This window comes from Rattus norvegicus, chromosome 7 (genome assembly GCF_021556685.1).
Source record: "Rattus norvegicus strain SHRSP/BbbUtx chromosome 7, alternate assembly SHRSP_T2T, whole genome shotgun sequence".
NCBI classification, from domain to species: domain Eukaryota; kingdom Metazoa; phylum Chordata; class Mammalia; order Rodentia; family Muridae; genus Rattus; species Rattus norvegicus.
Genome location: NC_141540.1, coordinates 15238649 through 15257723, shown reverse-complemented (window position 1 = coordinate 15257723; position 19075 = coordinate 15238649). Strand labels below are relative to the sequence as shown.

Here is a 19075-nt window from a genome sequence, read left to right as displayed (position 1 = left end):
TCCGCTCCGCTCCGCACTGCCCGGCGCCGCCTCGCTATGGATGCGCGCGGGGGCGGCGGGCGGCCGGGCGATAGTCCGGGCGCGACCCCTGCGCCGGGGCCGCCGCCACCGCCGCCGCCGCCCGCGCCCCCTCAGCCTCAGCCACCACCCGCGCCACCCCCGAACCCCACGACCCCCTCGCACCCGGAGTCGGCGGACGAGCCCGGCCCGCGCTCCCGGCTCTGCAGCCGCGACAGCTCCTGCACTCCTGGCGCGGCCAAGGGCGGCGCGAATGGCGAGTGCGGGCGCGGGGAGCCGCAGTGCAGCCCCGAGGGCCCCGCGCGCGGCCCCAAGGTTTCGTTCTCATGTCGCGGGGCGGCCTCGGGGCCCGCGGCGGCCGAGGAGGCGGGCAGCGAGGAGGCGGGCCCGGCGGGTGAGCCGCGCGGCAGCCAGGCCAGCTTCCTGCAGCGCCAATTCGGGGCGCTCCTGCAGCCGGGCGTCAACAAGTTCTCCCTGCGGATGTTTGGCAGCCAGAAGGCCGTGGAGCGCGAGCAGGAACGCGTGAAGTCGGCGGGGGCCTGGATCATCCACCCCTACAGCGACTTCAGGTGCCGCCTCCGGGAGGGGCCCGTCCTTGGCGCGCCCGGGAGAGGGCGGGGCGCCACGTCCCGGATGGTGACCTCGGGGGTGGTGGCATTTCGAGGCGCGGGGCCGAGGATGGGGGTAGTCCCCTCGCGGTGACCTCGGGCGCGCCCCGGACCCGCCCCTGAGGGACCCTGATGTGCAGAGGCTCCGCCCTTTTGGAGGCCTGGAGTGAGGGGTCCCTGGTGTTCCCCCCTCCTGCGCGCCCTGGTTGCAGTGAGCCAGAGCCGCGGCCTCAGGGACAGGGTCTGAGCACATAAGGGTGGAGAGGACAAATAGAGGGGAACGTGGGCGCCCGTAGGCCGCGGAGCAGAAACGAGGGTGTAAAGATGGATAGAAAGGAGAAAGGAAGAAAAAGGAGGAGGAAGGAAAAGAAGGGAAGGAAGAAGGAAGGGCGCATGGGAAAGGACGCGCCCGGGAGGCCTCCGAGAGGGGGTTATTGGGCCGGCGTCGCGCGTTCCCACGGTCTCCGCTTGCGCCCGAGGCGGGCGCGTTCCGAGTACCCACACATCCCGTGTGTGTGGATACGGACGTGGCCTGAGTTGGCTGCTGCGTGCAGCGATAGGCGCAGGCGTAGGGCCATGACCCGAGTGTTTGCGTCTGTCTCTTCTTTCCGGGAGAGCTTGTGATGTGATGCCCGATAGGGTCCTGGGGGGCGTGTGTCCGCGGATCTAGGGGAGGCGTGTCCCTAGAGGTGTGGCTGGTGGGTCTCTAGAAGTACTTGTTGGGATGCTGGCTGTGAGCGCGCGCGTGTCCCGGGTGGGTGTAGACCGGCGGGCCGTAAGGAGAGCTGCGTGCAGGGGATGCAGACTAATGTCCCGATCTGGGGTGACAGGGTGCAGATTTGAAGACAGGATGCTTCCCTATTCCGGTAAACTGTAGCTTGAAGTTTCAGGACCACGGACAGCTCCAGGACCTGGGGCGGTTCCTGCTGATCCCTTCTCCAGTGCTTGATAATTGAGCAACAGAAGCCCAGGAACAACCTCCCTGAGACTAGAATGCTACCTTTACCAAGAACCTAGATGTGAGGAAGATGCCGAGGGGTTAGGGCCAACAGGAATTGCCCTCGCATACTCTAGCCTGAGTGCCAAGCTCAGCGTTGCTCCACAGACTTCCAGGCTTGGGAACTGGACCCTGGGTGTCTCCTCTCTTCCCACCTGTGAAATGACACGAGAATAGAGGCGGGCTTGCCAAGGCTTCCTAGCTGACCATTGTGAATGGAGTGAAGTGCCAGCCAGCCAGAGAAAGGTGTCTAGGGTGGGGGCAGACTGTCGGGGTTACTACCCTCCTACCCCAGCATCACCGTTATGCCCAGCTTACAGGTGGGGGACATAAGGCCATACTTAGGCTTGGGTTCTTGCCTACAGTAGTGACATGTGGCTGGTTTCGGGGTGCGTGGGAAGAAATTGAGCCTTGGGGCCTTGTGTATGCAGATGCCCGGGGAGGACCTTGTGGATGCAGATGCCTGGGGGACCCTGTTCTTGCTGTGGTTGCCATAAGCCCTGAACTATGGAGAGGTTCACAGACTAAGAATCTTGCCTGGAAAACCAGAACAAACAGAAGGGGAATGAAGGTGTTGCTGTGGTTAGAGGAGTCAGTGTGGCCATAAAATTTCAAAGCTGGTACATGGGCCATCCACTTTTCATGTCTGGGGACTTGTGCTCCTTCCAGGACTTTCTGATTAAGTGTTGACCAAGATGGGCTCCAGAGCCCCCAGAGGCTGTTGGAAACACCAAGTGTGCTAAGTGTTGACTGAGACATTGAGTGATTGGTTTGGGCTATCCTGGCATGAAGCCCAGGCCAGCGCTCCACTGATGAGCCCCAAACACCCTCAGCTCACTTTCTACTTTTGTTCTGAGATGGGATTTCACTAAGTTGCTCAGTGGCCTTGAACTGAGCGCCCTCCTGCCTCAGTGTCCTGAGTACCTGGGATAACAGGTGTGCACCACTAAGCCCAACAATATTAACTGAACATTAGAGGAGGAGGAGGAAGAAGAGGAGGAGGAAGAGGAGCACCTTCATCCTGCCCTGGGGATAGGAAAAGCCATTGAAGTGGGAACACACACACACACACACACACACACACACACACACACACACACACACACACATCTTCTTTATGCAGAGTATTGGGCAGGGACCTCCCGTCCCTATCCAGGGGCTGAGTAACTCCCTCTGTTGGCTCTGACTTGATTCCCCAGTGGCTCAGTCCTGTGACTTGGCTGGCATGCATGACATCCGGATGGGTCTTTGCTGGTTGGTGACTAGGGTACCGGCCCTCCCTGCCTAGGCAGGACGGGGAGGAGGAGTCATTAAAGGCACCAAAGGAGACAGTGCTGTGGGATGTCAGGGCCCTTGGGTGTCAGTTGCCTGCAGCACACAGTCCACAGGGACCTGGAGCAGCCAGGTTCTTAGCAGACTTACGTCCTAGAGTCCCCTAGGACTCAGTGCCTGGGGATAGCTTTAGGCCTCACTGCCTCAACTTCTCTGGATTCAAGGGGGTTGTGGTGTGGGGGGAGGAGGCTGGTGTCCAATGTGTCTGGAAGGATCTTCTACCCTCTTACTTGATGGATAGAACTCTGTTCCAAAAATTATTAGTATTTCAGTCTTTATTCCATTTTTGGATTGTGGGGGGGGGGGGCAGAGGGCAGCATGTGGATCCGCTCTCTCTTATCTCATGGGTCCTAGGACCCAATCAGTTTGTCAGGTTTGGTGGCAGGGATTTTTATTCAGTGAGCTATCTCATTGCTCCCAGTTTTTTTCCTTAAAAAAGGTGTGGGTGGTAGTGGGACAGGGTCTCCTGAAGCTCAGGTTTGTCTTAATCTCACTCTAATGGAGGATGACCTTGAGCTCCAGATCCTCCTGAGTCCCAGGGAGTCAGGAATGGCCTGCCGAGCTCTGTTTCCATGTTGCTGGAATTGTGACCCAGGCTTTGCACATGTTAGGAGGGTGTGATATCCACTGACGTCCCAATTTTAGATCTCATTCTGTAGCTCAGACTGACCTCCCTCTTATGGCCATCCTCCTGCCCCATTCTCCCAAGTTCTAGGATCACAGACAGTCACCACCTCACCCATTTTCGTCCACTTCTAAGCATTATCTGTCCCTGAGAAGGTTCTGTGAGCTCTCATGGAGAAGCAAGCTTGAGGGGTCTTGGGGGAAGGTGTCCCAGGCCTGAATGTCTATGCTCAGGGTGGGAATCAGAGCAGTGGTGACACCTGGGGATCCCCTCAGACACCTAAAGATGCAGCCCAGACCTGTGCATGCTGGTTCTGAGCCTGCCACATCCTCCCCTCACCCACTGGATGGCCAGGGATCAGTGTGAGGTCAGATATTGTGTCCTGCATATAAATCCCTGGAAATGCACCCCATACCAAGGCCCTAGAATAAATCCTATTATCAGGGAGGGTGTGGGGTTTGGGCATGCGCCTGCCTCCCAGATGGGAGTGTAGGGACCTGAAACTCGCCCTGGCCTAGTCTGTCTCCAATATACTCTCAGGTTCAGTATCAGATGCCCACACCCCCATTAGCCACCCTGACACTCCTGAGTGTCACTTGCCCAGCCTCGTATCTCCCATACCTGGGAAGCCCGGGTGCCGTGTGCACCACCTCTCCCCGAGGCCACCAGCCCTTGAATGCCACCTCCTCTGAGCAGCCTCCTTAACATTGTACCCAGGCCCATCTCCCACACCCTGGCAGCCAGCACAAATCCCACTTGATGGACTTTTTCTCCTCAACCAACTCCCATAGGAGTCGGGGTTGGGGAGCAGTGTGTACGTAGCCACCTACATTTTCTGGTCACTTCATGTCCCTGGTGCTTGGTGTACAATGAACCTTTATACGTGTCTGTACCTGGGACCGAAGCTGTCTTTGCACCGGGGTTCCAACCCTAATCCTGACACCTGCCCCGGGGACTCACTCAGTGGGCTCAGGCCTGATCCTCTGTCCGAGCCTGATCTGTAATCCCTGACCTCTGGCCTCTAATCCGTCCAGCTTTGCTTAGATCTCTGATCCCAGAGGGCTTTGGGCACATCTTGGATCTGCCCGGAGAGATGTGGCTGTCATTGTTGGTCTATCGAGGCCTACCCATGGCTCCTAGGATCCTAACTGCTCCAAGTAGAGGCTGTGATCCATCCCAGAAGGGTCTAGCTAAGAACGGCAGGGTCTTTTCTGTTATCCATGGGCCTCAGAGCTGAGGAGGTCTGCACAACTGAGGAGGAACAAGGTTCATTTGGTGAGAGCTATCCAGAATTCACCTGTGGGTGGGAAGAGGGCTCAGACTGAGAGTCAGCAAGGGAGGCTTGTCTCCCAATGAATCTGCCCTCTGACCCCTGAGCTGGGTCCACAGCATGGTACTGAGAGTCCTCACAGAATTAGGCAATCGTTAGGACTCATTGTTGGTTATTGGGGAATTTGTTTTGTTTGGTTTGAGATAGTCTCACGTACCCTGTGCTGGCCTCAAACTCACTATGTAGCTAAGGATGTCTTCGAACTCTTGATTCTCTTGCCTCAACTTCCAGAGGGTTGGAATGACAGTCCAACCTTTCAGAGGACTGACCTGTTCCCAGATGTTCCTTAGGTCCCTGCTTAGGGCAGGGCAGATAAGGCCTAGAATCTCAGAGAAGGTGGGGACACTACACAAGGATGCACAGCCTGGGAGAGAAATCAGAGCTGTGTCTGGTCCACCCACTGTCCCAGGTCCTGTCTCCTCAAGCTTCATGGCTGGAGGCTGGTGAGGGGAGGGAAGGGGATCTCTGCAGAGTCCTAGGATCCAGATGAGCCTGGCTTCTTTTTCCTTGGTGTGGGACTTCTGACCCTTCCCTTTCCATTCCTGACTATATCTATGGGGACCAGGTTGACTGGTAAAAATGAAGGCCAGAGACACGTGTGTAAGAGCAGGCAGCCCCTACCCCTAGCACCCAGCTAGGGCCACAAGGACAGCAGCCACCTGTTCCCTCTCCTCAGGCCCTGGCTGGGGGAGGGTGGGGAGGTGGGGGCATGTCATACCATGTGACCTGGAGATGCAATTGCTGAGAGAGGCTCTGGACTAGGCGACTGCGGGTAGAGAACAGGGCAGTCTGAGTCCTGGGCCCCACTTCCCTCTGGGCAAGCCTTGGGCTTCAGTTGGAAGTCTTCCTGGCCCTGACTACCCAGGAAGGGAAGAGAAGCTTGGGGTGGCTGCAGCCTAGAAAGAGATCCTGCTGTTGATCTTCAGATTGATTCTAGGCCACTCTGATCCTTTCTAGGCCTCCCTCTCATCACCACTGAAAGTCCCACCCCCGTGGTTTCTAGACCCACCCTTGGTTGTTGCCAGCTTCCCACTGTGATGGGTGGTCGCTGTGTCCACCAGTGGTGGTTTCTAGTCTCTGCCGACCTCTTTCTCGATTGTTTCACTCAATGACTGTTCTCCAAAGAGAAGGCATCCTCAGTCCAGAGAGAAAGAGGTTGGCCCAGACTCCATGGCGGATTCTGGGGACAGCAAGCAGTTCCCAGTGCGAGCCACCCATGCTGTCTAGATCCATGCCCAGATTGAAAGTGGTTATTTATGGCTGAGAGATGCCCTGTGGTGCTCTTGAAGAGAAGTGGGGTTTGCTTCCTCCTCAGTGGGTTGGCTCACAACCTCCTGTAACTCCAGCTCCTGGGGAATCAGACGCCCTCTTCTGGCTTCTCGAACAAGCACAGGACCTCCTACCCTACAAAAACACACATAATTTAGAAAGAAAAAAAAAATCTTTAAATCTGGTGTTTGACTTCGCTCCTGAGGTTCAATGAACACCTCCCCAGCACCAGGCGATGCTATTCTGAGCTCTGGAGGTCTCGTCTCCACCAAGGGTGGTTGTGAGGGGCATTGCACATTCATAGACTCCCCAAAGGGCTTCACCCCATATGGGCTGGAGACAGAAGAGCTTGTCCAAGGTCACTCGTGCGTGGCAGGTGCCAGCACAGAGCTGGGCTGAGAAACACTGGGTGTTGCCAGCCATTGGCTCTCACAGTCCGAGCTGCTGCGAATGCCCCAGTACAAATCACTTTTTAATTTTTTTCTCTCTTTTTTGGACTGTTTCCTTGAGCTCAGTTCTCTGAAGTGCCGACTGCCCGCTGGGCATGGTGTTTATAACCGTGCCCATGAACTGCAGGCCAGCAGAAGGAGCCAGCTCCCTGGCAAGCCCTGAGACAGACATCCGTCGGCTCCAAACACTGCACCTCTGTCACTCCTTTGAGCCGATTCCGGCCACTGCCCCAGCTTTCATGCTCTAGAAACAGTGGGCTCTGTGCCTATGGGGAGCCCCAAATTCCAGGAGGTGGTGACAGACCTCAGAGGATATGAGGGGGCTGAGACGGGGCCTCACTATGTAGCCCTGGCTGTTCTGGAACTTGCTTTTTAGACCAGGCTGGCCTTGAACTCATAGACAGCCATCTGCCTCCTCCCCTCAAGTGCTGGGGTGACATCTGTTTCCACTGTATCTGGTTCTCCAAAGTGTTTCTTGAGGTGACTAACTGTGCCCTACAAGAGCTGTGGCCTCACCATGATGTGAGCCCTGTGGCTCTTGGTGGAAAAGTGTGGCCAGTGGAAGCCCTGGCCCTGTACCCGCCCACCCATGGCTCTTAGCCTCCCACTGATGCCCAGTGTGCCACCTACCGGCACCAGACACTCCCACTCTTTCTGAAAGCAGGACTCGTGCCAGGCACACTGTTCCTCTTTGGTCATGTGAAGTGTTTGGTCTATTTTGAACCTTCTCTGCGGTCTGGAGGTGCCTTCACGGCAAGGTCAGACTGGGTCAGAGAGAGTGACCCTGGCTGCCTGGGGTCAGGAGGCTTCTTTGAGGAAGTCCAGTCCTTGTCCTGCAGCAAGATCTGGAGTCCTGGAGGCTGCTTTACGAACGGGGGTCCCAGAGAGAGACCACTTAGGGTTTGGGGCCCCAGAAAGAGACCCCCTTAGGGTTGGGGTCCTGGAGACACCCTTAGGGTTAGAGCCCCAGAAAGAGATCACCTTAGGTTGGGGTTCCAGAGGGAAACCAACTTGGGGTGAGGGTCCCAGAGGGAGACCGCCCTGGGGTGAGGAAGAGGGCACCACTGACGCCAAGGCCAAGAGATGTGAGCGTACTGCCTCTCCCCAGGTTCTACTGGGACTTCACCATGCTGTTGTTCATGGTGGGAAATCTCATCATCATCCCTGTGGGCATCACTTTCTTCAAGGACGAGACCACGGCGCCCTGGATCGTCTTCAACGTGGTCTCGGACACTTTCTTCCTCATGGACTTGGTGCTGAACTTTCGCACCGGCATTGTTATTGAGGACAACACGGAGATCATCCTGGACCCCGAAAAGATAAAGAAAAAGTACCTGCGTACGTGGTTCGTGGTAGACTTCGTGTCATCCATCCCGGTGGACTACATCTTCCTCATCGTGGAGAAGGGAATCGACTCCGAGGTCTACAAGACGGCCCGTGCACTACGCATCGTGCGTTTCACCAAGATCCTCAGTCTGCTGCGGTTGCTACGGCTATCCCGGCTCATCCGATATATCCACCAATGGGAGGAGGTGAGGGGCGGGGAGAGGGCCAAGCGTACGCAGGACCCCAGCAACTTGGTCTTGGGTTCCTTGCATCTGGGCAGGATCAGGAATTGAAGCCGGGACCACCAGAGATGTGGAGTCCGAGGATGCTGGCACTGGGGTGTTGGTGGTGTTGGCCTTGACTGTGGACAGGGCAAAGGAGGCAGGAGCATGGTCACAAGGTGCTGTACTAAGTCTAGGGGTTGGAGATGAGGCCGTGAGTGTCAGGTGTTGGGAGTAGGAGTGAACCTCACGATCACGATTGGGTGGGGTCAAAGTCTATTCTGTGGGAAGAGCCAATGACCTGAGGATGGGACCTTGGTGTAGGTGTGGCCATGGCTTTAGGACCAGAGCTTTGACTTGGAGGGCCCATGAGAAACACCGGTGCTGTGGGTGTGGGGCCCCATCACGAGAAACGGACCGGAGCTGTCGGACTAGGGTTGTAGCTGAGTCAAAACTACAGGGGAGAATCTCACGCTGGGGCAGGGCCAGAGCTGCGGTGTGGGGCCCTCATGGACGCCAATCCTGTCAAGACAGGACTTTGGGTTGTGGGTGTGGCCAAGGCCATGAGAGGAACTAGGGCTAAGTAAGGCCTCTATCGGGAACCAAGATGGGTTTCTTAGGGTAGAGTCAAAGCTGTAGAGTGGAGCCTTGAGTGCCACTAGTAGGGGAGCTGTAAGGAGGTACTGGCAAAATTATTGGGCAGGACCCTAACTGTTAGAGCCTTAAGGGAAGTAGGGCAGGGGGTGCCCAGGCATGTCTGGGATAGCAGCCCATGGTGGGATCACAGGGAAATGTGCAAGGCCTGTAACGGGGGGGGGGGGTGGGAAATAGATGGGGGAATGCTCGTTATTAGATGGAGGATAAGGGACGGGGTGGGGTGACATCTCCCACGTGATTATAGGCTCAGAAGCAAGGCTGGAGGACAGATAATCTCGGGGCCCCCCATGGAACCCCTCCTACCTTATGGAGTCAGAGCTAAAACCTTCAGGATACCCGAATTTGGGGAGACAACCTCACCAAGTGTTACCATGCGCCTTCCTGTGCCCTGGAAAATGTGGGGAGGAAAGATCAGACTTCTCCAGTTACCTACTCCCGAATTCAAGATTCAGATTCAGCCCTGAATCTGTCCCATCCCTGCTTCTGGTGCCACTGAAGCTGGCAGGTGGAGACAGGACTTGGGCAGGATGGGGAAGGTCATCCGGACGGGTCATGGGTGAGGCAGGCCGGGTGGAATTCAGAGCAGAAGCCACTAGGAAAGGGCACCAAGACTTCACTAACCTTGGACAAAGGAGCACAGGATTTGGCAGGCAGCGGTTGGGGTAGACACTGGGGAGGGCCTGGGACTCTCACGGTCACGCCCCCTCTCAGATTTTCCACATGACCTACGACCTGGCAAGCGCGGTGATGCGCATCTGTAACCTGATCAGCATGATGCTGCTGCTCTGCCACTGGGACGGCTGCCTGCAGTTCCTGGTGCCCATGCTGCAAGACTTCCCCAGCGACTGCTGGGTGTCCATCAACAACATGGTGGTGAGTGCTCCCTGGTGGGGGCCCACGCTCGCGAGCGCCCCTTGGCGCTCCAGAGAGAGCGCAGCTCCCACTGCCCTTGTGCCCTGTGGCTGTTAGCACTGCCTAAGGTCCTCTGTGGGCAGCAAAGCACCCACCTGCTATGATAGCTGATACCCACTAGCGTCCCCTAGTCGCCCGCCGAGGCCTTGTGAGCGCTTGCCCCTGTGCCCAATACTTGCCAGTGCCCCTTGGAATCCTTCAGCCCACATGCCTTGGTATCTGAGCCTGCCAGCGTACCCCCGCCTCCTGAGGCAGCTCGGCCAGCGTACACGGGGTTTCCTGAGGCAGCTCAGCAGCCGTTTTCCATGTAAAGCAGATAAACTACGCAGAGATTTTCTTACTCTAAAAACTGTTTTACTTTAAATTTTTTTTTTATTTTAAAGCTGGACGTGGTAGCACACCCCTTTAATCCCAGCACTTGGGAGGCAGAGGCAGGCAGATTTCTGTGTGTTTTAGGCCAGCCTGGTCTACAGAGCTAGTTCTAGGGCAGCCATGGCTACACAAAGAAATCCTGTCTTGAAAAATCAAACCAAAAGGAGGAAAAGGAGAAGGAAGAGGAGGGGGAGGAGGATGAGGAAGAGGAGGAAGAGGAGGAAAAAAGTTTTATTTTAGACTTATTTCACTTTTGCATATTTGTATGTTCACTCGTGGTGGGCAGAAGAGGATATCCAATCCCTTGGAATTAGAGTTATGGATGTAAGTGCTGAGAACTGGACTGGGGTCTTCTTCAAGAGCAACAAGTACTCTTAACAACTGAGCTTTTGGGGTTGGGGATTTAGCTCAGTGGTAGAGCACTTGCCTAGCAAGCGCAAGGCCCTGGGTTCGGTCCCCAGCTCCAAAAAAAAAAAAAAAAAAAAAAAAAAAGGTTTCCTATTAGGTTTATTTACTGTTATTTTAAATTATGTGTGTGTGTATGTGCACATGAGTGCAGTGCCCTCAGAGGCCAGAAGAGGGCATCAGATGCCCCTGAAGCTGGAGTTAAAGGTGATTGTGAGCCACCATGTGGTTAGTGGGATTTGAACTCAGAACCTCTGGAAGAGCAGTCAGTGTTCCCACCTGCTAAGCCATCTCTCTAGTCACTTACATTTACAGTCATAATCTCATGTAGCCCAGGCTGGCCTCAGATTGCTAGGTAGCTGAGGATGATCTTGAACTCACCGTCATCTCCACCTCCACCTCCAGAGTGCTGGGATGGCAGGTGTGCGCCTCCCCACCATCTCCCCGTTTTGGCTTTATGCAAATGCATTTAAGATAAAACAGCCTTCAAATGTTAAAAGTTGTTTCCACAAGCCTGAAGAAGAACTCCAGTTCCTGTTGTCCCCACGTCTGTATCACAGACAAATAAAGACGGTGTAGAGCCCAGGTACGAGCCGCCTCTGCCAGCTCTGAGAGATGCAGCTACGGAATGATAGCAAGTTCAAGGGTAGCATGGACGACGTAGCAAGTCTGTCTCAAAGTGGAAAGTAGAGAAGAGGGTGGCTCAACAATACAGGCCAGCCTAGAAGCCCCCAGTGAGAGGCTGGGGGCGTTGTCAGGGGTGGAGCCCCGCCTAGAATCCCCCCAGTAGAAGTAGAAAACCACACTCAGGGACAAGCACCTGCTTAGCATTCCTGAGGTTAGAATTGTGAAAGGGGGTGGGGGGCAGTCTTCAGGGAGGGTTGCAGCCCAGGCAGCCCAGGCCAGGGACAAACAGAAGCTTGGTATGTGTCAGTCAGGACACAGCAGGCAGGCATCAATGGAGTCAGAAGCGGGGTAGGGAGAACCCACAAGCGCCCTTCCCAGGAGCCTGGCACAGCTGCCTCTACTGAGGAGCCCATTGTCCAGCCACGGCCTGCACAAGCGGTTCCATTTCCTACATGGGCCCAGTGCCCCCCTCTTCTGACTGGGTCAACTGAGGACGTCTAAGGATGAGCCTCTCCCCTTCTGCCCTTTGGATATCATCCCAATGTCCGAGGACCCTGGAACGGACACTCTCGACCTTGAAGCTGATTGGCCAGAATGCTGCCCCTTTGGGACTTAGTTTCCCCAGAAATGAAGTGAGCGGTGGCGTCTGGCTTGTCCCTGATGTACTGCCTTGGGTACCTCTGACCGTGGGGACCTAAGTCCTCTTAAGCGCTCGCAGGAGGGTGGGCAGGTAGGTTCCAGGGGCTTCCCCAACCGTGTCTGTTGACCTTGCAGAACCACTCGTGGAGCGAACTCTATTCGTTCGCGCTCTTCAAGGCCATGAGCCACATGCTCTGTATTGGCTACGGGCGGCAGGCTCCCGAGAGCATGACGGACATCTGGCTCACCATGCTCAGCATGATCGTGGGCGCCACCTGCTACGCTATGTTCATTGGGCACGCCACGGCGCTTATCCAGTCCCTGGACTCGTCACGGCGCCAGTACCAGGAGAAGGTCAGGAGAGAGGCGGCTTCTTAGGGCTGAGTCTGTGGGGGGGAGCACCCCCTGGTTCTAAGGGCTCCTGTAAGGGCTGAGGACAGAGTCAAAGGGGGGACCCAGGTGGGGGTAGATGAGGTGAGGGGTCAGGAGCCCGTGGGGTTCAGAACCAACGAGACCAGTCCCTAGGGTCCAGCTCTGCATGTTCTCCGGTGTCATTGTCATGGGGGAGGTTGGGAAGCAGGGTGAACCTCTGGAGAGAGTAGAGTTGCCAGCCGTTTTCGCCCGTTTTCTGCACAAGGAGTGCATCCTCAGGTCTGGGGACAGAGGCAGCTGCTCTGTGCCACACGGCAAGCGAAAGGGCAGGAACTTTGGCTTCAGCCACCTGCACCCTCGCTCTCTGCCATGGGTCTCAGCTCCCCACCCCCCATCAGTGCCAGCCGGGTCAGCCGGGCTCTGTGCCAGGTACCCGCGTCCGGAAGCCTCCGTCTCACACCCAAACATGAGCTGGTGCTGCCACCCACCCGCCGTCACGGGGTCCGCTGAGATAAGGGCAGCTGTGGCTTGGGCAGAAATGGGGCTGGGGCAGCCCTGGGGTACTGTGCTGGGGACAGCCTGGCACCCACACCCCAGCCCTGATAGGGAGGGGCTGGCTCTGTGTTGGTCCCCAGGTCCCAGGGGGCGGGGCTGCAGATGAAAGTCAACATGCACACTGATCTTGGCACTATATATAGCCAAGTCTCAGAAACATGAGCCGGACACCTAAGGTGCTCACAGAACGCTTTTTTTTTTTTTTTCATGACAGGGTTTCTCTGTAGCCCTGGCTGTCCCAGAACTCACTCTGTACACCAGGCTGTCTTTGAACTCAGAAAGATACCCCTGCCTCTGCCTCCTGTCGCCACGGCTTGACTCATAATACACGTTTTGATAGACATGTATCACAGAGCCTCTAACTCATTATACAACAGAGGGTAACTTTGAACTCCTGACCCTCCTGCTTAGTGATGGGGTTAAATGTGTGCACACCATAGCTAATCTAGACTCAGGTTTAAACATAAACATAACTGCTAGCTGGGTATGGTGTGTCAGGCACACAACAAAACATGAGGGTCTGGGGAGGAGACTGAGTGACTGCAGTGCTGGCCTAGCGTCCATGAAGACCTGGGTTCCACTCCAGCATCAGAAGCCTTTTGCAGTGGTACACGTCAATTATCCCAGCACCTAGAGGCAGAGGCAGGATGGGAAGTGTAAGGTTATCCTTGGCTACTTTAAAGCCGGCCTGGACTACGTGAAACCCTGTGTCAGGGGCCAGGCTGTGTAAAGCAGTGTGTCCCTGGGCTGGGTGGCATCGGGCTGGACCTGTCTGACCATCACTGACCACTGATCCACTTTTTCTCCCTTCAGTACAAGCAAGTGGAGCAGTACATGTCCTTCCACAAACTGCCGGCTGACTTCCGCCAGAAGATCCACGATTACTATGAACACCGGTACCAGGGGAAGATGTTTGACGAGGACAGCATCCTGGGGGAACTCAACGGCCCACTGCGTGAGGTGAGGTGCCCACGGACAGCCACAGGACCTGGGGAGTCTCAGGCACATCCCAGCGTGCTACACATGCAACCGTGCCCAGGGTCTGTGGACAAACTGATGGGGCACGTGTGGGACCCAGGGTCAGGTCTGGGCGTGTCTATTCCTGGTCGTGTCTCCCGCACCTCCCTGGCCATCACCTGCTCCCCTGTGAGCCTCAGACACAAAGCTATGGTCATGAAAGACACATCTGTGCAGCCACGCTCCCTCCGAGATCGTGGGGGAGGGTCCTTCCTGTGTCTCCAGCCCCTTTCTTATTGCACATGTGTGGGTGCCTTGCTTGCATGTGTGTCTATGCACCAGGCATGAACATGGTGACTGTAGAGGCCAGAAGAGAATATTGGATCCCTGAAGCTGTGAATCCCCGTGTGGGTGCTAGGAATCGAACTGTCTCTCTAGCCCCGCTTTATTTGACACACGTGTGTGTGTGTGTGTGTGTGTGTGTGTGTGTGCGTGTGTGTGTGTGTGTGTGCACGTGTCTGTGTCTCCACAAGTGTGTGCAGGTGCTCACAGAGACCAGAAAGACAGTGTCTGCTCCATTAGAGCTGGACTTACATACACTGTGTGCCACCAGATATTGGACCCAAACCCTGTCTTAATGATTGAACAGCAAACACTGCTAACCCCTAAGCAGCCAATCCAGCCCTGTCTTTAAATGCACACATGTGGGGTTGGGGATTTAGCTCAGTGGTAGAGCGCTTACCTAGGAAGCGCAAGGCCCTGAGTTCGGTCCCTAGCTCCAAAAAAAAGAACCCCCCCCCAAAAAAAATGCACACATGCGTGTGTCCAAGTGCACATGTGCACTGAGCTGGAAGATAACCTTGAGTTTTGCCCTTGAGAGGGCACTGTTCACCTTCTTTTAAGATTTATTTATTATTTATTTATTATATATGAGTACACTGTTGCTGTCTTCAGACTCACCAGAGGAGGGCATCAGAGGGCATCGGATCTCATTACAGACGGTTGTGAGCCACCATGTGGTTGCTGGGAATTGAACTCAGGACCTCTGGAAGAGCAGTCAGTGCTCTTAACCGCTGAGCCATCTCTCCAGCCCACTGTCCACCTTCTTTTAGACAGAGTCTCTCTGTCCTGGAGCTCAGCCATTCAGCGAGGGATCATGCCCCAGGGATCATCTGTGCATTCCAAGGCCTGGGACACCAAGCATACACTGGCGCCCTTGGCTTTTTAACATGTCTTGAGGATGCTTGCAGGGCTCACAAAATGCCCACTAAGGCTGGGCTTCATCTGTATAACCCTTCATTTCCAAATACAGTCCCATCCACAGGTTCTGGGGCTCTGTCAGCCGGGGAGGTGTGGCCAGCAATTGGGGGACAATGGTGTGGTGCTCAGGGCTGAGTGTAGAACACTGAAGGGAAGGCCTGATGTCTAGGGCCCAGGCAGAGGGCAGAGTCAGGGCAAAAGCCCCCGGGGTAGAATTACAGGAGGAGGCTGCCAGGGCTGGGAGGCCAGGCACCTGTGCAGAGCCATGGGGGACTCAGGGCTTGGGGCCCAGGGCTGTGTGTGGACATCCCAGTTGGTAGCCTTTGGTTAATGGTCTTGGAGAAAGTCAACAGAATTAAACAGACTGTTAATCTCACTTGTCCTTTTGTAGATAATGTAGCTCACAGGCCTTAGCTGCATGAAGTACACAGGTTTGTAGAAGAGACATACATCTCCAATTCTATAACTTTATCACCAGCCCCAAGGAAACATTTCTTTTTATTTTTTTTTTTTGGTTCTTTTTTTTTTTTCGGAGCTGGGGACCGAACCCAGGGCCTTGCGCTTCCTAGGTAAGCGCTCTACCACTGAGCTAAATCCCCAGCCCCAACATTTCTTTTTAAAACATCTTTTTTTCATTTTACATCGAGTGATTTGCCTGAATGTCTGTCTCTGCCCCAGTACCAGCATGCAGTACCAGCAGCAGCCAGAAGAGGGCATTGGACTCCCTGGGATTGGCGTTACAGATTCATCAGCCATGTGGCTGCTAAGAATTGAAACTAGGTCCTCTAGTTTCAAGAGTAGCCATCTCTCCCGCCGTTCTTTTCCATTTTTGAGACGTTTCATTCTACAGCACAGGGTGATTCGTGGCAGTTCTCCTGCTTCAGCCTCCCAAGTGCAGTGGCTACCCAGCCCGGCTTGCATGATCACACTTTGTGTGTCCCTCTGACTCCCTTCTCCTTGGGAGGGTCGAGGAGGCTGGCCTCATTGTCCATGGGTTTCTTGTTGGGTTTTGCATATGCTTTTGGCAGTGACCTTGACTAGATTCAGCCGTTTAAAAACACAAGCATGGTGCACCCTGGCTGGGAACTGCATTGGGTAAATGAGGCAGAAAGAAAGGACACCCCATCTAAGAGGCCAGAGGTAGCATGTGGAGTGGAATTCTTTCTCTTTGGAGGTGAAGCTCATGTAGCTCAGGATGTCCTAGAATGTCACTAGATAGGTGGCGAGGGTGACCTTGAGGGTGATCCTCCTGCCTCCGCCTCCAGAGGACTGTGATGACAGGCTTGTATGACCTGGTTTATGCCATGCTGGGGATGGAACTCAGGGCATGCCAAGAAAGAGCTCTACGCACTGAGCTCTGGTCCTGCCATTAAGCCTTTGGGGTATTTTCTGTGGTCCTGTTCGCTATAACGGCTTTCTCCATTCCAGTGTCACTCACCCTATGGCGGTATAGGGACTCGGGACTTTTTCCCGTATGCCTTAAGCTCATTTCCCAGTCCTGCCTCCAGCGTCTGCCTAGGAAGTTAGATAGGGGCTGAGGGGCCACCAAGTAGCCCAGGGGAGAGTGAGGGTCTGAGGTACCAAGCCAGTGACTTCGCCACCCTCCCTTCCACCCACAGGAGATTGTGAACTTCAACTGCCGGAAGCTGGTGGCTTCCATGCCGTTGTTTGCCAACGCAGACCCCAACTTCGTCACCGCCATGCTGACAAAGCTCAAATTTGAGGTCTTCCAGCCTGGAGACTACATCATCCGAGAGGGGACCATCGGGAAGAAGATGTACTTCATCCAGCACGGGGTGGTGAGCGTGCTCACCAAGGGCAACAAGGAGATGAAGCTGTCAGATGGCTCCTATTTTGGGGGTGAGCCCCCTACGGCAAGGCTGAGATCTGGATGGGGTGGGACTGTGGACAGCTCAGACCCGGGGAGGTTTGACCCAGCGTCGGGTGAGCTTTGAGCGTGGGCTGGGCAGGCTGCTGAGGCACCATCCTTGTTTTTACAGAGATCTGCCTGCTCACGAGGGGCCGGCGCACAGCCAGTGTGCGGGCTGACACCTACTGTCGCCTCTACTCACTGAGCGTGGACAACTTCAACGAGGTGCTGGAGGAGTACCCCATGATGCGGCGTGCCTTTGAGACCGTGGCCATTGACCGCCTGGACCGCATAGGTGAGCTACTGCCAGGCTGTCTAAGAGGGGTGGGGAAGTAGAGGCACGGCATAGAGTGTGCTCAGGGGTGCGCAGAGCAGGCAAAGCCTGGTGAAAAGCAAGCGGGGTCAGGAGGCCAGGAGCCAGAGGGCCAGAGTCCTGGGGCCTGCTGGGAACAGCGCAGGCTCAGTAAACCAGCCACATTAGGGGTGGGGGATATTCTAGGTTTGTGGGGCAACATCTGAAAGGAGGCTGGAGGCCTGCGTGAAGCATGTGGGGCAGGAGAGGCGGGGCCTTTGCTAATGACAGGGCATGGAGATCAGATGTAAAGACAGTGGCTCAATTCAGTGGGGCAGGATGGGTCAGAGGGTGTGTGCCCGCACATACAGGCATCCTGTATATACAGAATATGCTGGACCCGCGGTATACAGCAGGCATTTCAGATGCACTTGCCACAGGAAAAGCACTCAGTACTTGGAATTTACAGGTCCCACACAACTGCACACCTTGGGTGCTGGTAACATGACTGCTGCACGCAGTGTGAACCGGCTGTACACAGTAGGTGCTGCACTCAGTATGAGCTGTACACAGTAGGTGCTGCACTCGGTGTGAGCTGTACACAGTAGGTGCTGCACTCGGTGTGAGTTGGCTGTACATAGTAGGTGCCGCTCATGCTTACTGGGTAGGCAGGTGCTCAGGCGAGCGCAGACAGTCTAACCCCCTAACCTCCTGCCCATAGGCAAGAAGAACTCCATCTTGCTACACAAGGTTCAGCATGATCTCAGCTCGGGTGTGTTCAACAACCAGGAGAACGCCATCATCCAGGAGATTGTCAAATATGACCGTGAGATGGTGCAGCAGGCAGAGCTGGGCCAGCGTGTGGGGCTCTTCCCACCACCGCCACCACCGCAGGTCACGTCGGCCATCGCCACGCTGCAGCAGGCCGTGGCCATGAGCTTCTGCCCGCAGGTGGCCCGCCCGCTCGTGGGGCCCCTGGCGCTAGGGTCCCCACGCCTCGTGCGCCGCGCGCCCCCAGGGCCTCTGCCTCCTGCAGCCTCACCAGGGCCACCCGCAGCGAGCCCCCCGGCTGCACCCTCGAGCCCTCGGGCACCGCGGACCTCACCCTACGGTGTGCCTGGCTCTCCGGCAACGCGTGTGGGGCCCGCATTGCCCGCACGCCGCCTGAGCCGCGCCTCGCGCCCACTGTCCGCCTCGCAGCCCTCGCTGCCCCACGGCGCGCCCGCACCCAGCCCCGCGGCCTCTGCGCGCCCGGCCAGCAGCTCCACCCCGCGTCTGGGACCCGCACCCACCACCCGGACCGCGGCACCCAGTCCGGACCGCAGGGACTCAGCCTCGCCGGGCGCTGCCAGTGGCCTCGACCCACTGGACTCTGCGCGCTCGCGCCTCTCTTCCAACTTGTGACCCTTGCGCGCCGCCCCGCGGGCCGGGCGGGGCCGTCATCCACACCAAAGCCATGCCTCGCGCCGCCCGCCCGTGCCCGTGCAGAAGCCATAGAGGGACGTAGGTAGCTTAGGAGGCGGGCGGCCCTGCGCCCGGCTGTCCCCCCATTGCCCTGCGCCCACCCCATCGCCCCTGCCCCAGCGGCGGCCGCACGGGAGAGGGAGGGGTGCGATCACCTCGGTGCCTCAGCCCCAACCTGGGACGGGGACGGGGCGGCCCTGGCCGAGGACCTGGCTGTGCCCCGCATGTGCGGTGGCCTCCGAGGAAGAATATGGATCAAGTGCAATACTCGGCCCGCCGGCTTCCCGCTGCCCCCGGCAAGCTCACGCAATAACCAGCTCGCCCCTGCCCACGCGTCCGTGGTGACCTCCCTCGGGCACCCAGGGGCGGGCTTCACGGCCAAGCCGACGTGGGGGTGAGGCTGGGTCCCCGCCGTCGCCATGAATGTACTGACGAGCCGAGGCAGCAGTGGCCCCCACGCCCCATTAACCCACAACCCCATTCCGCGCAATAAACGACAGCATTGGCGCCCAGCGCAG

General features: G+C 56.6%; 1 protein-coding gene across 1 annotated transcript; it reads left to right on the top strand.

Moving 5' to 3' along the window:
* Positions 1-19069, top strand: Hcn2 (hyperpolarization activated cyclic nucleotide gated potassium and sodium channel 2). The gene is given in 8 exon segments (NM_053684.2): positions 1-587; positions 7737-8160; positions 9544-9705; positions 11923-12141; positions 13528-13674; positions 16551-16791; positions 16932-17096; positions 17815-19069. Coding segments are annotated over 8 exon segments (2592 nt in total). The 5' UTR covers positions 1-36; the 3' UTR covers positions 18498-19069.
* Positions 19070-19075: the final 6 nt, after the last annotated feature.